This window comes from Embiotoca jacksoni, unplaced genomic scaffold (genome assembly GCF_022577435.1).
Source record: "Embiotoca jacksoni isolate LCO1_2020_lvr unplaced genomic scaffold, fEmbJac1.0.p SCAF_29, whole genome shotgun sequence".
Classification (NCBI taxonomy): domain Eukaryota; kingdom Metazoa; phylum Chordata; class Actinopteri; family Embiotocidae; genus Embiotoca; species Embiotoca jacksoni.
This window is the reverse complement of record NW_027185380.1, coordinates 314,328-332,422: the sequence shown is the minus strand read 5'-3', so window position 1 is coordinate 332,422 and position 18,095 is coordinate 314,328. Positions and strand designations below refer to the sequence as shown.

Genomic DNA, 18,095 nt, shown 5'->3' with positions numbered 1-18,095 from the left:
GAAAATCTTCCCCGTCAAAGCTCGATAAATGCATTACAAGTTCGGTGCAGAAAGAAAATCAAAATCCATCTTTGTTCCGTTATCGAAATCTGCCTTAAAATATTTCTGAGCAAACTTACATTTCCGTTGAAAATCCCGCACATTTTTTTTTTTTTTTTGTAAAACGGTTTAGCCGATGTGAATAATAAAAAAAAAATAATAATAATAACACGACGAAAGCGAGCAGGAGACCTTGTGAAAAATACAAACGAGTCAAAAATGAAAATGTCCACAAAAAGCGTAGAAAATGTTGAAAGAAGCACTTGGTTCCTTATTAAGGCGAAGATACAATATTTATTCCTTGTCTCCTGGGATGCTCCGCTCCGTCTATTGTCCTCCCATTCCTCAGTGCTGATGCTTAATTTTCAAAACTTCTATATTACCAAGGGACCTACGACATCAGCCGAGAAATACCCTGCAAGTACAAAATCCGTGAGCCAGCCCCGTCCGTGCAGAGGGGAGACGCTCGCGTTCCGCCAGCTTTCCACCGTTACCGAGAGCGCGCGAGGGGGGACTTTTCCATTTCTCTCGCTTTTTGGGGATTTTAAGGCATTTTTTTTTTTTTATTATTATTCGATCGGGCCAGAGAGGAGAGAGAGGAGAAAAAAAAAAAAAAAAAAAAAAAAAAAACACGGGTTACTTTGGAGAAAGCACAATGTCAGCGACCTTCCCCGGACTTGTCCACGACGCAGAGGTAGGCGAATTTATTTGACTTAAAACAGCCTTTTTAATTTACGAAATTACAGGAAGTGTTTTGGAGGAGAAACATTGCTCGTTTTAAACGGAGAAGCATTTCGAGGTCTGCTCTCGGGAAGTCTGGATTATTACTGTATCGCACGGATTTTAAAAAAATATATAGATATAGTCTAATGCACAAAAGGAGAAATGAGTCGTGCGTCTCACTGGGGCTGCCGGTTAAAAAAAAAAAAAAAAAAAAAAAAAACGGGGCTTTTTATTTATAATGTGTGGAAGCAAATGAGGCTCGTGAGTGAACCGGTAACAGTGTGTGATTAGAACATTTTAGGGCGGAACACTCTCCGCTGCGTCTCACTCTGCTCACCTCCCATCCGCTATGAGCGAGAGAGCTGGGACAGTAAATTTGCCAGCAGCTCGGTAATAATAATAATATATAACAGCACGCCTTTTAAAACGCTGCGAGCAGAGTGACAGGCATGCCGAAGGGAGGAGAAAAAAAAAAAAAAAGAAATACCGATGGCTCCTGTTGCCGCGCGTTCGTTCCCCTCCCGGGCGTGTGGAAATGACATCTCCTTCAGGTGGTTTAAAGTGGGAAGGAAAAAAAAAAAAGCGCTTTGAGAGTGTGAGTTGTGCTTTTTGGAGTGTGTTTGGGAGGCAGCGAGAGGAGACACCGGCTGATGCTAAATGACACGGCTCATATATATATATATATATATATATATATATATATATTTTTTTTTTTTTTTTTTTTTTTTCCCCCCGTCTCTTTATTATCTTGTAGATACGTCACGACGGATCAAACAGCTATCGGCTCATGCAGCTCGGGTGTCTGGAGTCCGTGGCCAACTCCTCGGTCGCCTACTCCTCCTCCTCCCCGCTCACCTACCCGGCGCCGGCGGGGACGGAGTTCGCCTCGCCCTACTTCTCGGCCAACCACCAGTACACGCCCCTCCACCACCAGTCCTTCCACTACGAGTTCCAGCACTCCCACCCGGCCGTGGCCCCGGAGGCCTACGGGCTCAACTCGCTGCACTCGGGCCAGTACTACCAGCAGCTCCACCACGGGGAGCCCGCCGACTTCATCAACCTGCACAACGCGCGCTCCGCCCTCAAGTCCTCGTGCCTGGACGAGCAGCAGCGGCGCGAGCTGGGCTGCCTCGACGCTTACCGGCGCCATGACCTGTCGCTGATGACGTCACACGGCTCGCAGGCCTACGGCGTCGGCATGCACCACCCGGACCAGAGGCTGCTGCCGGCCGGCGGCCTGGGCCTCCCTACGACCGCGGCCGACGACCTGCAGGTACCGGCGGCCTCCATCTCTTTTTTCCTTTCCGCCGCTCATTCACAGTCGTTCTCCTCGAGGCCCCGAGATCTTACCGAAGCGCCTTTTTTGTTTTGTTTTTTTTCTATCTATCCCTCGGCTTCTCTTCTCTGGTTTGTTAACTCTGCGCCGTAAGATGTGATTTAGTACAATAGAGCGCAACAGCCTCTCGTAGCTGCCACAAGACCCAGTGCCCCAGTCTCCCTGCCCCACTGGCCTACTATTGAACCCCCCCCCCCCTCCTCCCCCTCTCTCCTCCTCCTCCTCCCCCTTTCTTGTAGCAGCCACACAGCAATCCCCCCCCCCAAAAAAAATATTGAACAGAAAGACAGCGCCAGATGTCTGTCTGTCTGTCTGTCTGTCTGCCTGTCTGCTTCATCTGTCTGTTGTCTCGGACAATCACAAAGCTGTACTGGCCAGTAGATTGTCTCCATCTCTGTCCTACTTTGGAGGGGGAGGCGGTGGGAGGAGGGGGGAGGTGGGAGGAGAGGGGGGGGGGGGGTAAATAATATTGGTTATCGTCTTGACATAATGTTGCTGCCAAAAGCAAACGTGAGTGAACAACAGGCTAAAAGTAAATGTCAAGTCTGCACGGCCCCGCGCCTCTGAAAGGCAGGCCCGTTTCTAAAGGTTAATTGACTGGCAGTCTATACGACCCTATTGTCAAATCCGCCCTTTTATTTATTTTATTTTTTTTTTTTCCAGAAACGCACGTGACCCATATTTTACATAATTCTTTTTCGATGTAAAGAAATGGTCGAGATGAAAACGGATTCGCACGGTCCTCGAGCGCATGTGTGTGTTCGCAAGGCGCGCGTGCGTGCGTGTGTGTGTGTGTGCGCGTGCGTGCGTGCGTGCGCGTGTGTGCGTGTGTGTCCGGCTGTCTGTTGAGGCAAAGAAAAGCCGCTGGTTTGCTCCATTCTCCGGTAAAGGGCGGATTAACGGATCGGGGTTCAGGGCACAATGGGCAGCTCGAGCGCCATAAAGCACCGTAGTTTATCCAATTACCGACTTAACGTCAATCAACTTTGTTACTTATCCAGCGACATCTGAGCTTGTTAAAACGCGGCCGCACTTAAACACGACTTAAACACAGCGACACATCATTTCAGTCACGTTAACTATTTACCAACCAAACGCGTCTCGATAACGTCTCGCGTGTTTAAAATCACATGACGCTGTGCAGACAAAACAGCAAATGCCTTTTCGATGTTAAATAACGATAACGCGAATTGTTGTGCTATTTTTAAAGAGTATAAATAATAATATCCAAACAGTAATTCGAATTTGTATTTGATCTGAATGAAATATAGTTTAAGTTATTGATTTTTTTTTTTTTTTAACATTATTTAAAGGGTGTGGCAATAAGGCGCGATGATGTGTAGGGCTATTCAAAATCAAATAAAATTGTGCCTTGATATAGCAGCGAGTTTAGGGGAATAATAATTGTGCCTGCATTACATTTGATTATTTTTTTTATTATTATTGTTCTGTTACCATTGACTATTTTTTTTTTGAAATTTCTGCATGTAATTTAATAATTTTTGAATTCACGATAATGACAATAATAGGCTCTTTTTCCCCCCCCTGTATATTTGTTATGATATATACTGAATATAATAGGGCAGCCTAAGGTCCGGTTGCGTTTATTTTATTTGTCCAACCTATAGGCACAGCTCTAATGGTAAATATGAGATTTATTTTAAGCTTCTGGGACATAAAAGAGCGCAGGTCTGACCCCTCTGTTGAGGAAAAGAATAGAAAGCGGCTCGTGAACCTGAGCTTGCGCGAGACGTGGACGTATGAACGGAACAGATGCGCCTATGGTCTCGTGCGGCCCCGGTCGCATCTTTGAGCGCGTTAAAGAGATTTTCACGCCGAACAAAAGCAGCTGCCACACCTTTCCCCCCGTCACTAAGCTAATTCATGCAAGACCTCTGCGTTTTGTATATTGATTTTATAATCACTTTAGCTTCGGAGTAGAAGAAAAGAAACGGAGCAGGAGCTTGGTTAAGAAAGAGCTGCAACACGCTCCGGGTTTTTTTTTTTTTTCCCCCAAGTTTATTTTAATCGGGGGGCTTTCTGCGTGGGCAAGGCCTCGAGGCTTGCGCGGGAGGGGAGTGTATGTGGGGGGGGGGGGGATTACGGGGGTTTTTTTGGGGGGTTTTTTGTTTTTTTTCTGAATAAAAAGCGCGTGTTCTCTTTTCTTGATGACATTGTTGATAGCACGCGGAATCTGATCTGGACCAAAATGGCGGCGGTAACAGGTTTTCCATACGTGCAAGCATATATGTTTGTTGCGTACAGGGATCTCTTCCCCCCCCCCCCCTCCTCACCCCCTCCCTCCCCAACAGGTTGGTGGCTGCAACACAATTCTGGACACTTCGGCTCATTTCTCAGTCTGGATGAGTTGCGCCGTCCTCGGTTATAGCCCGAAGCCTTTCAAATTAAGCTCGTTTCTGGGGGGGAGCCGTGAGCTGCATCCTTTATTTCACCGTGCCCTCGATTTTACTCAAAGCCCGCTAAGTGATGTACACTTTCTAACAAAAAAAAAAAAAGGCTTCCGCCGCCAGAAAATTGCTCAAAGGGGCGTTCAGCAGGGCCACTGTTTGGACTCTTTAGGTCTCTTTTTTTTGTTTTTTTGTTTTTGAACTCCCTTCTTACTGCTGAACTTTACGAAGCTTTAAGGATGGAGACGTGCTGGTTTCCAAACCTGTGGGTTAGGGGACTCAAAAGAGGTTGCGAGATAAACCTGAAGGGGGGCCGTGACATGTTTTCACGAAAGAAAGAAAAAAAAAAAAAAATAGGCACTTTTTTTATTTTTTTTTTTAAATTGAATTGACTTTTTTAATTGAACCCGTGGCACCGGGTCACGAGGATATATCGCAGTGCTATTTTTAACGTTGGGATTTTTGGTCTGCTTACGTGGAAACAAAGGAACTTAATAGTGTTGAGTTTTAAGCCAAAAACAGCACAACTACGATCATGTAATCGCAGTCATCTAAAAGTTTGCTTTACCGTGAAATGCTCCTTTAATTGTACGGGATTCATTGTTTTTTTGTTTGTTTTTTTAATGCACGTGCGAGTGTGTGCTAATAGGTTTAAGGGGAAATCAACAACCTTGGATGTTCCTGAAGAATGACAGGAGGGAAAAAAAAAAACAACAAAAAACAAAACACCAAAAAATAAAATAAAAACATACCAAACGTTATTCATTTCTGCTGCATCTGAAAAAAAAAAACAACAACAACAACCTGGCAGCAGGTAAACCGCTGCAGCATGTGTACAAAATGTAGGTGAAGCGATTTCACCTCCCTGCTCGTGCTAATGAGTGCGTGTGTCTCCGCAGGGCTCCGTGGAAGCGCAGTGTGGGCTCGTGCTGAACGGCCAAGGGGGCGTCATCCGGAGAGGTAAGGGCCCCCCCCCCCCCATCCCATCCCCATCCCATCCACCTCCCTCCATTTATATTCTCTTGTTGTTGTACCGGAGGCCGTGAACGCTCACGGCCCGACGCGACAAGACAGCGAGCAGACAGACAAACAGGCGGAACACTCCTCTCTTGTCTGCTGTCAACATGTTACAGCGGGAACGGCCCCCCCCCCCCCCGTTTTTTCCTCGCCTATTTAAACGCCGACGCGCAACCGTACGCGCGCGCGGAGGCAAAGCGCTCCCGCAGTCTGCGGCGGACTGTCACTCACCGCCTACCTTGTCAAAGCTCTGGCACCGAGTTGGGTTGAAGACAATTTAGACTGCCAACGGAAGTCATCAGTTAATAGGCATCTCGCGTGATGTCATCGGCCTGAAATAATAACCCCGCACTTAAAATTGTTTATTTGACTTTTTTTTTTACAAGCGGACGTCCGCGCCACACAGTAAATGACCGGTTTTTAGAAGTCAAAAGGGGAGGTCATATTTGGAAAAAAAAAAGTGTTGACTGACGGGCTTTGCCTTTGTTTTCACGACATGAGCACGCTATTTTATCGTCACGTTTACGTGTCACGCAGTATCATTTATTCGTCGTAATTCACGAGCGTTGGTGTTGATGAATTTATCTCTCCTGTAGAAAAAAAAAAGAAAGAAAGAAAGAAAGGAAGAAAGGATTTGGTGGGCGATTATAAAAAAAAATATATATATACAGCCTATTATTATGAAAAAAAAAACAAAAAAAAACAGGAATATTGTAAAATTTATTTGGTATTAATTAAACAAACTAATTTAAAGGTCTATAATGCTTCCTGTAAATGCATTGATTTTTTTTTTCTTCCAGTTTATTAAATTAGCCTGTATGGTGTCCAAACAGATAAAACACTAAATTATATAATTTCTTGAAAACTAATCAGGATATAATAATTATTTCGTTGCTCTCAGTATTATTATTATTATTATTATTATCATTTTGTGTGTGTGTGTGTGTGTTGGGGGGGGTAGCCCAAAGTAAACCATAAGAATAATTATGAGGCCTATTTCGACTGCAGTAATTGTTGTTTGTCTGGACGTGTGTGTGTGTGTGTGTGTGTGTGTGTGTGTGTGTGTGTGTGTGTGTGTGTGTGTGTGTGTGTGTGTGTGTTTAATCCAGAGTTAGTCCCAGTGTTTAAAACGTGCTTGGTGAAGGCGGCTCAGGTCGACTCTTCGGGGGTGGGGGGGATGTGGATGTGGCCTCGGCCTGCATCACCCCCGTAAAGCGCACCAGCCAACTTCCACACGAGTAAGGTTTTTTTTTTTTTAAAAACACGCTGTGGATCTTGCTTTTGCTCCATCAAAGCCCGACTCTGTTTTCCAGTGGAGGGGAGGAGGCCTGCGTGTAATTTTCCACAGCGACAGGAAAGGCTGCGTCTCGGGTTTAATTTTTTTCATCAGCTCTGCCTAGGTGTTGGGGCTTTTCTCTCGGATTGACGCGGGAATCCCTTCGCCATCACTTTCGGTTAATGGTGCGCCGTATTTGGCCCTGAGCTCAGCCGCCGCAACCATCACAACCAATAATCTTTGCTTTACCTCCCGCTCCCGTATCGATAGCTTCTCTCGCCTCGGGCGGACGCTTTGATATGCTAATGCCGAGCGGGGCCCGGGATTCAGCCGAGATCATATTAATGTTGTTCTTTCTGACTGCGGCTTTTGGGCGGCATGAATATTCACATAACCTTTTTCAAAAGAAAATCACTCAAGAAATGCGGATCCTACTTAGGAGGAGTCGTCTGTGTTTTTAATCACCCTGCTATCCCCCTTTTTCCAGTTCGGCTCCGGCAGCAGCCTCTGACAGATCAAGCTGATCTTGTCAGAGGCGCGCCCCCGCTACTACAGCCCGTGCGCGCACATCTCTCTTTTCTGTCAAGACGTTGGCGGGCTCTTTTGGAGCTATAAACATTGTTGTTAAAATATGAGGAGTATGGCATTTGGCCCTTGTCTCTTTTTCTTTTAATTTTCGTGGCAAACTCGTAAAAGGCGCTTGATTCCGCGTGTGATCCCGCCCGCCGCTCGCGCCGCAGCCCGAGGCTACTCTCCGTTGCTTAAATACCGTTATCGCCTCTGGGCCCGCGCGCTCCGCTGACTGCACTACCGGCAATAGCTCTTTTCGATTGCCCTTGGCAACATAAAATACAAACTACTTTGAATCAAAACATTTTTAGGGGAATTAATATGATGTGAACCCGCGGCTTTCGGAGACGCGCGCCCTGTCAGAGCGCGTGAGTCTGACAGACAGGTTTGCCCGGTTTGTGTCACGTATAGGCTAGACACAGCCGGACTTCACGCGTGCGCGTGCACACACACACACGCACGCACACACACACACACACTCAGGGTTAACCAATAGTATCAATCGATTCCCTCGGCCTGCTATCGTCCGTTTTTTTTTTGACAGCCTGAGTGAAACACAAGTCCCATACAGCCTCGTACAAAGCGGAGCCCGCTGGTGTACAACAGGCTTTTGTTTCCACGCCATTAGGATGTGAGAGTTGTGCTGTGGGCGTCACGAGTCGCCGTCCAGGTGCTGAAATGAAAAGGTGCCAGCCGCTGTCCACGGTGCTGAAATGAAAAGGTGCCAGCCGCTGTCCACGGTGCTGAACCCTGGAACGACACCTTTTTTTTTTTTTTTGGTTTGTTTTTTTGCGAGGCATCCGGTCTAACTGCCTTCATGTGGCCAGAAAGTGAAGCACATTTCTGCTGATTGTGAATCATAGATCCATGAGTGCAAAAAAAAAAAAAAATTATATATATATATAGGTTACAGCTGGTCATATAGAAAAGCTTAGTTGGTGGCCAAATTGTCCACAATGCCCCCCCCCACCCCGAAAAAAATAAATTGGCGTGTGCAGCCAATCCTTGCCTCCAGCATTGTTCTATTCGGCCTAAATGGCATCCTTTTTCTTCATTTCATCATATCCAGCACGGCTTAATAACAAAGCGACACACCCTGCTGTTAGATTTGATAATGAGGCAGATGAATAATAGAATATAGCCTACAGTACATCAGACAGAAACCTTGCGTTTCAGCTGCTTGGGACGTTAGTTCAAGTGAAAGTTTAATAACAATAGGCCTACTCGGAGCATTCGATATATTCCAGGAGGATCCGGCAACACCGATTCAGATGCAATTAATAATGCGAAAGAGCCTTCACTATCACAACCGCAATCATTAAATCACACATTCATGAGCCTCGAGTACACAATGAAATCAAGTCGGTGGTTGCATGGCGGAAGGTGATTAAAAGGTTTTGTTTTCCCCCTCCTGGGAAAAACAGCAAGCAGCTCTTACATCCAGACAAATATTGAGCTGGAACAGAAATATAAATATATGTACATAGTAAAAAAAAAAAAAAAAAACGACATGTAATATTTAACTCGTGAAAAGGAGTCTGGTGAAGTGCTGGGGGAAACACATTGATTATGCCGGTGGTGATTGAAGACACTTGATCAGTAGGCTTCACGGTGTGAGTGTGCATTTGCTCTCACAATCATAGAGGGATTAATTTGAGATTAGAATAATGTTTGAACATATGTTATGTTTACAGTTAGAGTAAAAGAGTTTACGAAGGATGAAAGAGCTTTAATGATGTTAATCCCCTTTTTTTTGTTTCCGGTTTACATGTGTTTCCGACTTCACATTAAGCCTTTAAAAAAAAAACAAAAAAAAAACAGTTTATTGGGAAAATGTACTGATAACATCTCATGAACGTTATATGGTTCAGAACAGGCTGCATCTTTTATGTATATTGGGCTTGGAGGCAGTTAGAGACAATATGAAAGCACGAAATCAAATAAAAAAAAAATGAATTTACCGTCAAAACACGGGTGGAAAAGCTTCGAAGCACTTTTCTTCCACATCAACTTCCCACTTGATCGATTCACTGTGAATCATCACATGCTTCTGCAGACTGGCTGCGCTCAAACGTTATTGCACCAATAAATTGGGCGGGAGATTTCCTGATTGATCTGCTCTCAGCCACGTCAGTTGATTTCTATTCTTTGTCTCATGTCCCGATATGCGTGATTCTTTGAAACGAGAAGCCAGGAGACTTCGTGTGTCCGTGCGCGCGCGCGCGCGCGTGTGTGTGTGTGTGTGTGTGTGTGTGTGTGTGTGTACACAGCTGAAACCACCCTCGACGAACAAAAGTGCAAAACCGACTCGGTGTTTTGCACACGTGTCCCTGAGCGTTTCACTGGAGCTTCATCTGCTGGAACTTTTTCCACAGAAAGACACATCCTGTGGTTTTTTTTGTTTTCTTTTTCCTACAAAAAGCAGTCGTTTCAAACGCGAGTCAATCCGATACTCCAGATCACTGATGGATACAGAGTTGGGGTTCGAGGAGAAATGTATTCTTTATTTTTTTTTTTTCTTTTCAGACCAAAATCTTCATGCATTTTTTGAGTCAAGGTTTCTCAAGGTCTAAATGGATTTTTATTGGATACATTCAGGATAAACCTGAAAGCTTCTACACCAACAGCACCGAAAAGGGCTCCTTGTTGCTCTCGTGATGAAAAAAAAAAAAAAAAAAAAAGAAATTCAGCGGCCTCTCATTCTCTCTCTCTCCCTCTCAGTAATCACTGCAGGGCTGCGACTAACGATTATTTACCACGATCAGTTAATCTGTTGATCATTTTCTCGTGTAATCGTTTGGTCTTTGAAATGTCCGAAAGTGGTGACAAATTCCTTCGGTGTTTCCTGAAGCCCAAGATGCAGCCTGAGATGTCGACCAACAGTGCACAACCAAAAGATATTCAGTTCATTGTGATGGAAGACTAAAGGAACCCAAAAATATTCACATTTAAGAAGCTGTAATCAGCTTTAAAAAAAAAAAAATTAAAAAAGAGAGACGATTATCAAAATAGTTATTGATTAATTTTCTATCAATCAGTAATCGATTAACTGACTAATTGATGCAGCTCTAATTTATTGCAAAATGAAGTAAGCCTCTAAGTATCACCCCAAAATCACAGCGCCAAGATACTTTTCAAAGCCTCTATTTTTATCATTATTTTATTTATTTATTTTTTTTTTTTTAAATCAGAAGCTACAAAGCAAACGAACATTTGTATTGTTTATGCCGCACCAACGACGGCACTTAGAGCGTTGACAGACAGACGGTTGGTGCGATGCTCTTGTGCTTGCGTGGTTAAGCCACAACAAATGAAGATCTCGGTTGTTTAATTAGCCTTGCGTGGGTGTTGTGGGTATGAAACGTATGAAAACACGAATTAAAACCTAACAATAAACGTACCCCAACTGTTCGTTCAAACCCAATCGAGCGTTTGTGTACTAACGATCAACAGCTGTTAAAATAAAGTATCACCGGGTCAAAAAAAAAAAAAAATCTGCTCTGTTGCTGTTTTGCAGTGACGGAAGTTCACTTGATTCCACAATGAGAGTTCTGGTTATGAACTCCCTCGTCAGCCAAAACGCACAATGGAGTTTGTCAAACAGAAAGAAGAGCAGCCGCGTATCAGCCTTCAGCAAAGCAACAAAAGTAGGAACGTGTCAGTTCCAGTTCCATAAAAAAAAACCTCCAGAACTCTCGCTTTATGCTGCACCGGCGGTTCGCGGCCACATTTTCCGTCAGTCGAGTTTGTGACCAGCTGAAAAGTCGTCTTGAAGAAGCCCGACACGGAGTTTGAACTCCACGAGGACCGCGCAGCCTCAACTCTGTTCTTCCGCCGGTGGTTGGACGGCAAAACTCATTTGGGTCGACTTTGTTTTTTTTTTCTCCCCCGGCGGTGCGTCCGGGCGTCCGCGTTAAAACCTCGGCGTGATTTGTGTCCTGTGTTTTGTACGCAGGGGGAACGTGTGTGGTGAATCCTACAGATCTGTTCTGCTCGGTACCGGGCCGCCTGTCGCTGCTCAGCTCCACCTCCAAGTACAAAGTCACCATCGCCGAGGTGAAAAGAAGACTGTCCCCTCCAGAGTGCCTCAACGCCTCCCTACTGGGCGGCATACTGCGCAGGTCAGCATACAACACACACACACACACACACACACACACACACACACACACACACACACACACACACACAAAACCCTTAATCTCATTCTATTGCAGCATTATGGCTCTATATGCTTTCATTTCATCTCGTTGTTACAGAGAAACTCTCTGACAGAGTTTTTAACAGTTTTGAAGAATCATTTTGCAGCAGCAGCAACAACAACAACAACAATCGCTTCTCATTCGGGCCCCAAAACATCCTCTTGATAAATCGTGACTCCGCGGCGACCAATCGGCCGGCGCCTCAATGAGTTCACGGCTTCGGCCGTAGCGTTCGTTGAAGACCCTCCACGGAGCGCTTGGAGACACAGATTTCAAAAGCAGAGAGTCCTTTTTAACAGCACGTGAAAATAAAAGTGTGATGGCAGAGGGAAGGAAAAAAGTATCAGGAGCACCTGGCGGTGTACCAAACCACACAAAATATAGGATTTTGTAACGTTAATCAACGGCTAGTTGCGGCCTAAATTGCCTTCGATGGTCCAAAAGTTTCTGCTACTTCGTCCGCGGCCTCGCACACCCTCCGAGAACACGTAATAACATTGAAGTGGGGAGGCGAGCGCGGAAAAGGGGAAAGTGTAAATCTGGCTGGCGGAGCGTCGGCGGGCGCCGTCTGAGACTCCGTAGCCCTCGGATGAAACGTTTGGAGATAGAGCGGCGGCCACGAAAGACTGTTGTAGGCGAACGAGGGGCCGGGGCTGCACGCGCCGCCGTGCCCCCCGGAGCCGGAGGGAGGCGAGGCCAGGCCAAAGCACGCCGGGATCAGAGGAACCAGAGGAAAGCAAGAGTTGCCAGCGCTGTATTATTGATGAGGTGGAGCGAAGAGAAAGGGAGGAGAGGGAGTGGGGGGGAAGCGGGGGGTGGGGGGGGGGGGGTGGGCACAGAGAATATGGCCGGTCCTGCAAGATGAGGCCTCAACCAAATGAAATGAATGTTGCAAACAGAGACGTTGATCTCTATCTGGAGGAAATCACGTTACAGAAATGATCGTAACAGATGAGAATCTGTAGTGTGGTTGTTGTTTTTTTTTTACCGCGTAATGTTTTTAAATGTTGGTCTGCACACAATCAGTTTTTTATTTTTGTTGTTTTTTTTTTACACCAAAAATAAAAGTCTCCAGTGAAAGCGCAGGGTCCAGAAACAACTCGTAAGCTTTACAGCACAGGAAGGAGCAGCATGGACGTTGCAGGAATTTGGCGTAAAAGATGAAGCAACGAAAGGAAGCAAAGTTCCTCTGCTTTTCAAAATAAAACACCTCACTGTGGGTACAAAAAGAGATGTAAAAAAAAAAAAAAAAAAAGGCAAATTTAAAGGGTTCATTTCTATGTTCAAGGACAGAATATCTAATACATAGAGATGTTTTAATTACTCCCATTTTGTGCCTAATTTGACGAACTACTCCTCCATTCTTACGTGCAAGATTTCGTTATTAAACACGAGTTCAGGCGATTTATTTTTGGGGTGTTTTGGTTGAGTTTCTACGTGATATTCTTTTGGCGTCGGATGATGCAGGATATGTGATTCAAAGTCATTTACTCCATTTCCCCCAGAGCGAAGTCCAAGAATGGAGGCCGGTGTCTTCGTGAGAAATTAGACCGCCTGGGCCTCAACCTGCCGGCAGGACGGAGGAAAGCTGCCAACGTCACGCTGCTCACCTCCCTGGTGGAAGGTAGGCGACGGTTATTCAGGAGCACGCCTTGTTTCTCCACTCGCCATCCCTGTTCTAGCGTTCATATTTAATCTCCTAAGCGCTCGTCTCGGTGTTTCCGTCCTTCCTGCGTTTGTGTGCAGGTGAGGCGCTCCACCTGGCGAGGGACTTCGGCTACACCTGCGAGACAGAGTTTCCCAGCAAGGCGGTGGGGGAACATTTGGCGAGGCAGCACAGCGAGCCGAAAGAAACCAGCGCACGCAAGAAGATGGTTCTGGCTACAAAGTAAGAATACAAACACACACGTGCACACACACACACACGCATATATAAACACAAAAATATAACGAAAACAGACGAGCTGAAACTTTTGCAGCTGCTTGGTAAGACTCAGACACTTTTATTTTGAAATTTTACTTCGATCTTTTTTTTGAATTTCTTGGGTAATCAGGTCGAGAAATGGGACCAATCTGGTCAGAAGTGCCAGATTTAAGTTAGTGTCTATAAATCTACAAGTTGAGATGAAAATCACAATTGATCATCGAGTTGCAACAAGGCAGGGATTCTTTTTTATTTTTTTTATTTCTAGATTCAGTTTCTTTCAATTTAGCTTTTGCTTCATTTATGTTCGCATTTCCAGCTACCAGCTGTTTTCTTGAGGAAATTCTTTGATTAAAAAAAAAAAAAAAAAGAGCTTTTACCCTTAAATAACAAGATTAGTGTTTTTAAAGATATTAAGTTCAAGAAAGGTTTTGTGTATGAAAACATCAACGTTCTGCTCAATGGGGGGGAAAAAAATAAATTGTGATCAACTTAACTCCAAACAACACATAATTGAACACGTTGCATGTTATAAATGCAGATAGTCGTGCTACAGGGCTTTTGCATATCCAACTCTATTATTGTAAATTCTAACATGTACTATTGTGCTGAAGGGAAACGGCTTCCACTCTTCTCCAGATAAGCTGATTTTTATTTTTTTTTTTCCAATAAATGCAGCCCAAACACTTGATGAAAATCCAAACAGACAGCCTGGGCAAATGTTGAAAAGCAACTTCAACTCTCCATCTCCAGATTTATTTATTTTTTTTCCCCTATCATGTTGTCAAAGTGTTTTTCTTGTTTTTTTTTGTTTTTTTTAATAACGCACCACGATGAACCGGTCTCTCTCCCGCGTGTGGTTTTCCTTCAGTTGTTCGCAGGGAGGAAATGTCTTGAATGCACTTGCGGGGTGTTCGTCCAAAATGATGAGGATGGGTGCGAGAGGGAGAGAGAAGGGGGAGGGGGGGGGGGGGGGGTGAAAGAAATAAAAAATAATGTCGACGGTTGTGTTGGGAGACAGATGGTAAACCCTCAGTCCCTCCCTCCTTCTGTCTGTCAGGCAAATCTGTAAGGAGTTCCAGGACTTGTTGAGCCAAGACCGTTCTCCTCTGGGCTCCTCCAGACCGACCCCCATCCTGGACCTGGACATCCAGAGACACCTCACACACTTCAGGTGAGCAAAACGCCCGGCGTGGAGAAGAAGTCTCGCCCGTCTCGAAGAAGTCTCGAAGTCCTTCTTTTTAAACGCCTAAAAGCGCCCGAGCGACGACGTTTTTTTTTTGTTTTTTTTCCCCCTCGCGGAGCCTCCGCTTGTACGTTTTGACCCCCTTTTGCCATTTTGGAAAAAGATGCAGCTGTGCAGTTTGATTCTCGGCACGGATGACAAGAGGAGGAGAGAGCGGCGCCTCGTTCGCGCAAATGTCACACCCGTGGCGCGCGATCACCGTTCGCGGGAGGTTTTACGAGTTCTCCCCCAAAAAAAAAAAAAAAAAAAAAAAAAAAAGGGAGATGCGCGATGTAGACGGCACACGGGCAAACAAACGAGATGTGAGCCGAGGAGAATAAACGCGGTGACAGATTGAACAGGAGCATCCTCCTGGCAGCGTCGGGGTCCCGGGCTGAGACGAGAGCGGGCGTTTAGCGGCGGAGGAACCGGCCTGGTGATGTTGCAGGGCAGAAAAATAAACTGTACAATACTCTAAAAGTTCCTCTTAAAACCTTCTCTTTTTTTTTTTTTTTACAACAATTTATCTTTCTATTGTTGTTTGCGGAGCTGTAAAATTATTACGATTGGAACGTTTGACTTTGTTTGATTGTGAAGTAAACTTTTATGATTTATAATATGTAGAAATAAAAAATTTAAATAAATTTTTAAAAAAAATCGAATTAGAGGAGGAATTTTGTTTCGTTTAGGCCAAACTTGCTAAATTTAGTTTTGGAAATGTTAAATAGAAGAGAAGTTGACCATCTGAATACCCACGTGGGATTTTGAGGACTCAACCAGCTCCTGTGTACGTTGCAGCAGTATTATTCTATGACGTATTGAGAGAGCAGTTAAAGATTGTTTATATATATTTTGCGGGATAATTGTTCAGTCTATAAAATTCTAAAAAAAAAAAGTGGTGAAAAATTTCCATCACGCGTTGCTAGAGCCCGAAGCAATTTCCTAAAATGTCCAGTTTGCTCCACCAAGACACCGAAACCGAAAGATATTTAGTTCACGAAGAAGAAAAAAAGAAGCAAATCTGCTCAACAACTTTTGGCATTTTTGCCCCAAAACCGATTTAAACAATCACCGATTACAGACACATTTGCCGATTTCTCCGTCAACTGCTTGATGAAGCTCTAATCTGTACGTGGTGTTTAAGTCAGACAATAGTCAGACCTGCAATTCGCTGAAACGTCCTTTTGAACAGTCCGAAACCGAAAAGGGTTTCGTTCAAAAATCGCATTAGATAAAGAAAAGAGGTGAATCTTCACAGCTGAGACGACGGAGAGGAGGAATATTTGGCGTCGCCGGCTCAAAAGTGATTCAAACAGTCATTGAATGCAGAAATATTTGCAGATTTCTCGAGCAACTGCTTGATGAAGCTCTAATCTGTGCAAGTCAGACAGTAATCAGGCCAAGAATGTCTTAAAACAGATTCCATGTTTCCCCCGTTTACTGTTGTGGAAGCAGCTTTCAGACCGTCGCTGAAAGGCTTCTCTGACAGACTGAAGAAACTCTTTCAGGAGGAAGGTTGCGCTGCAGGCGCGACGAGAACCCGCGTCACCTCGAGCTCTCCGTGTCAGACGGACTCGTCACCGATTGGTTGACCTTTATCTTCCTTTTGGTTTCCTGTCGCGCGTTTCTGACGACTCTGTCCCGTCTCCTCTCCCCGACAGTCTGATCACTCACGGCTTCGGCACGCCGGCGGTCTGCGCGGCTCTCAGCACCTTCCAGACGGTCCTGAGCGAGATGCTCAACTACCTGGACAAAAACTCGAGCGGCAAAACGGGCGGACCGACCGACCAACAGATCAACAACAGCTCGGAAAAGTCGCAGCTCCGGAAAACAGCCGAGCCCCAGAGCAAAGATGGGAAAACAGAAAAGACTGAGTAGCCCCCCACCCGCCTGGTCCCCGTGCCTTGGAGCGCTGCATTTAGGAGTGTGTGTGTGTGTGTGTGTGTGTGTGTGTGTGTGTGTGTGTGTGCGCACTCTCAACGAGGATTTGTTAATTCCCACACCGCAGCGCTTCTTTGGGACAATTCATATTTATTGTTATTTATTTATTTTATGTTGAAATGTAACACGGACTGATCCGTCCCAAACAAGACATCCCGGTGTGTGTGAGAATAACACTTCCTGTGTGTGTGTGTGTGTGTGTGTGTGTGTGTGTGTGTGCGTGTGCGTGTCGACAAGGAGGGAGGGAGGGAGCCCTGCCATGGAGACGGCCGTGACTCATTAGAGACTTTTATTGGTTTATTTATTAATTGTGAAAAACAGGAAGTAAACATCACAGCTTTCCAGGACCGGGTGGGGGGTTGGGGGGGAGGGAGGGAAGGAGAGGGGGGGGGGGAGGGGGGCGGGGAGATAAATCGCCAACACAACAACACAAACTACACACACAAATTAAATGGGGGGGGGGGGGGTTGGATCCATTTGATCTCAATCCAGTCAATTCAGATGTGGATTATTTCTGCAAAAAAAACACAGACTGAAAACTCCTCTGAAGTTTCATTTTATCAGTTTTGTATTAAATTATTAAGATAAATCTCTGACGTCAACCAGAAAAGTTCCAGTTCTGCTTCGAAATCCTGGTAACTTCACTTTTTCAGACATTTTTTGAACAAATCAAAAATTGTACATAACGCTGACCCACAAAACACAAACACACACACACACACACACACACACACACACACACACACACACACACACAGTACCTGCAGGAGACATTTTTTACACAATCAGTGCCATAGCAACCTGTGTGTTTACCACGATGACCATGGCAGAGAGGAACAGACTGATGTAAACCACTGCCTGGGGTAGGCTACACTGTGGTGAGAGAGAGTGTGTGTGTGTGTGTGTGTGTGTGTGTGTGTGTGTGTGTGTGTGTGTGTGTGTGTGTGTGTGTGTGTGTGATAAAGAGAATGAAAGAGAGAGAGAGAGAGAGAGAAAAGGGTCCAACTCAGCCATTTTGTAAAAGGTGACTTTGCCGTTGCTGTCGTTCCTCTTCCCTGTGCATGTCTATCTTTGTATACACCCCCCCCTCCCCTATCCCTCCCCAACCCCGTCCCCTCCTCAGATCGCAAGTTTAGCCGACACGAGCTCTCGGACTCGCCCATGAACATTTGTAAAGATATATATAAATATTTAAATTACTTTTCTTGTAGGCTTTCAACTATATATATGTTCAAATCCCTACAGTCTAAAAATGCTGGTGTTCAATAAAGACAGTTGCTACGTGTTCTACAATTTATTACTCTGGCTTTTGAGATGTGACTCACGCACGCACACACCCATATATAAATACAGACGCACAGAGAGTAAGTAGAGACTAAAGAGAGGAGGTATACATCAAAAACCAGAGAGTGAATTATCCGCATGAGTTCAGAG

At 45.1% G+C, this 18,095-nt stretch overlaps 1 protein-coding gene across 1 annotated transcript; it reads left to right on the top strand.

Annotated features, from left to right (window-relative positions):
* Nucleotides 1-502: 502 nt before the first annotated feature.
* tfap2d (transcription factor AP-2 delta (activating enhancer binding protein 2 delta)) lies at nt 503-17,005 on the top strand. Its single transcript, XM_069161709.1, has 8 exons — nt 503-733; nt 1,517-2,035; nt 5,406-5,466; nt 11,325-11,490; nt 13,077-13,195; nt 13,318-13,459; nt 14,556-14,669; nt 16,382-17,005. Exons 1-8 carry the CDS (start codon nt 695-697, stop codon nt 16,596-16,598), a joined length of 1,377 nt encoding a protein of 458 aa, XP_069017810.1. The 5' UTR covers nt 503-694; the 3' UTR covers nt 16,599-17,005.
* The last annotated feature ends 1,090 nt before the right edge of the window (nt 17,006-18,095 follow it).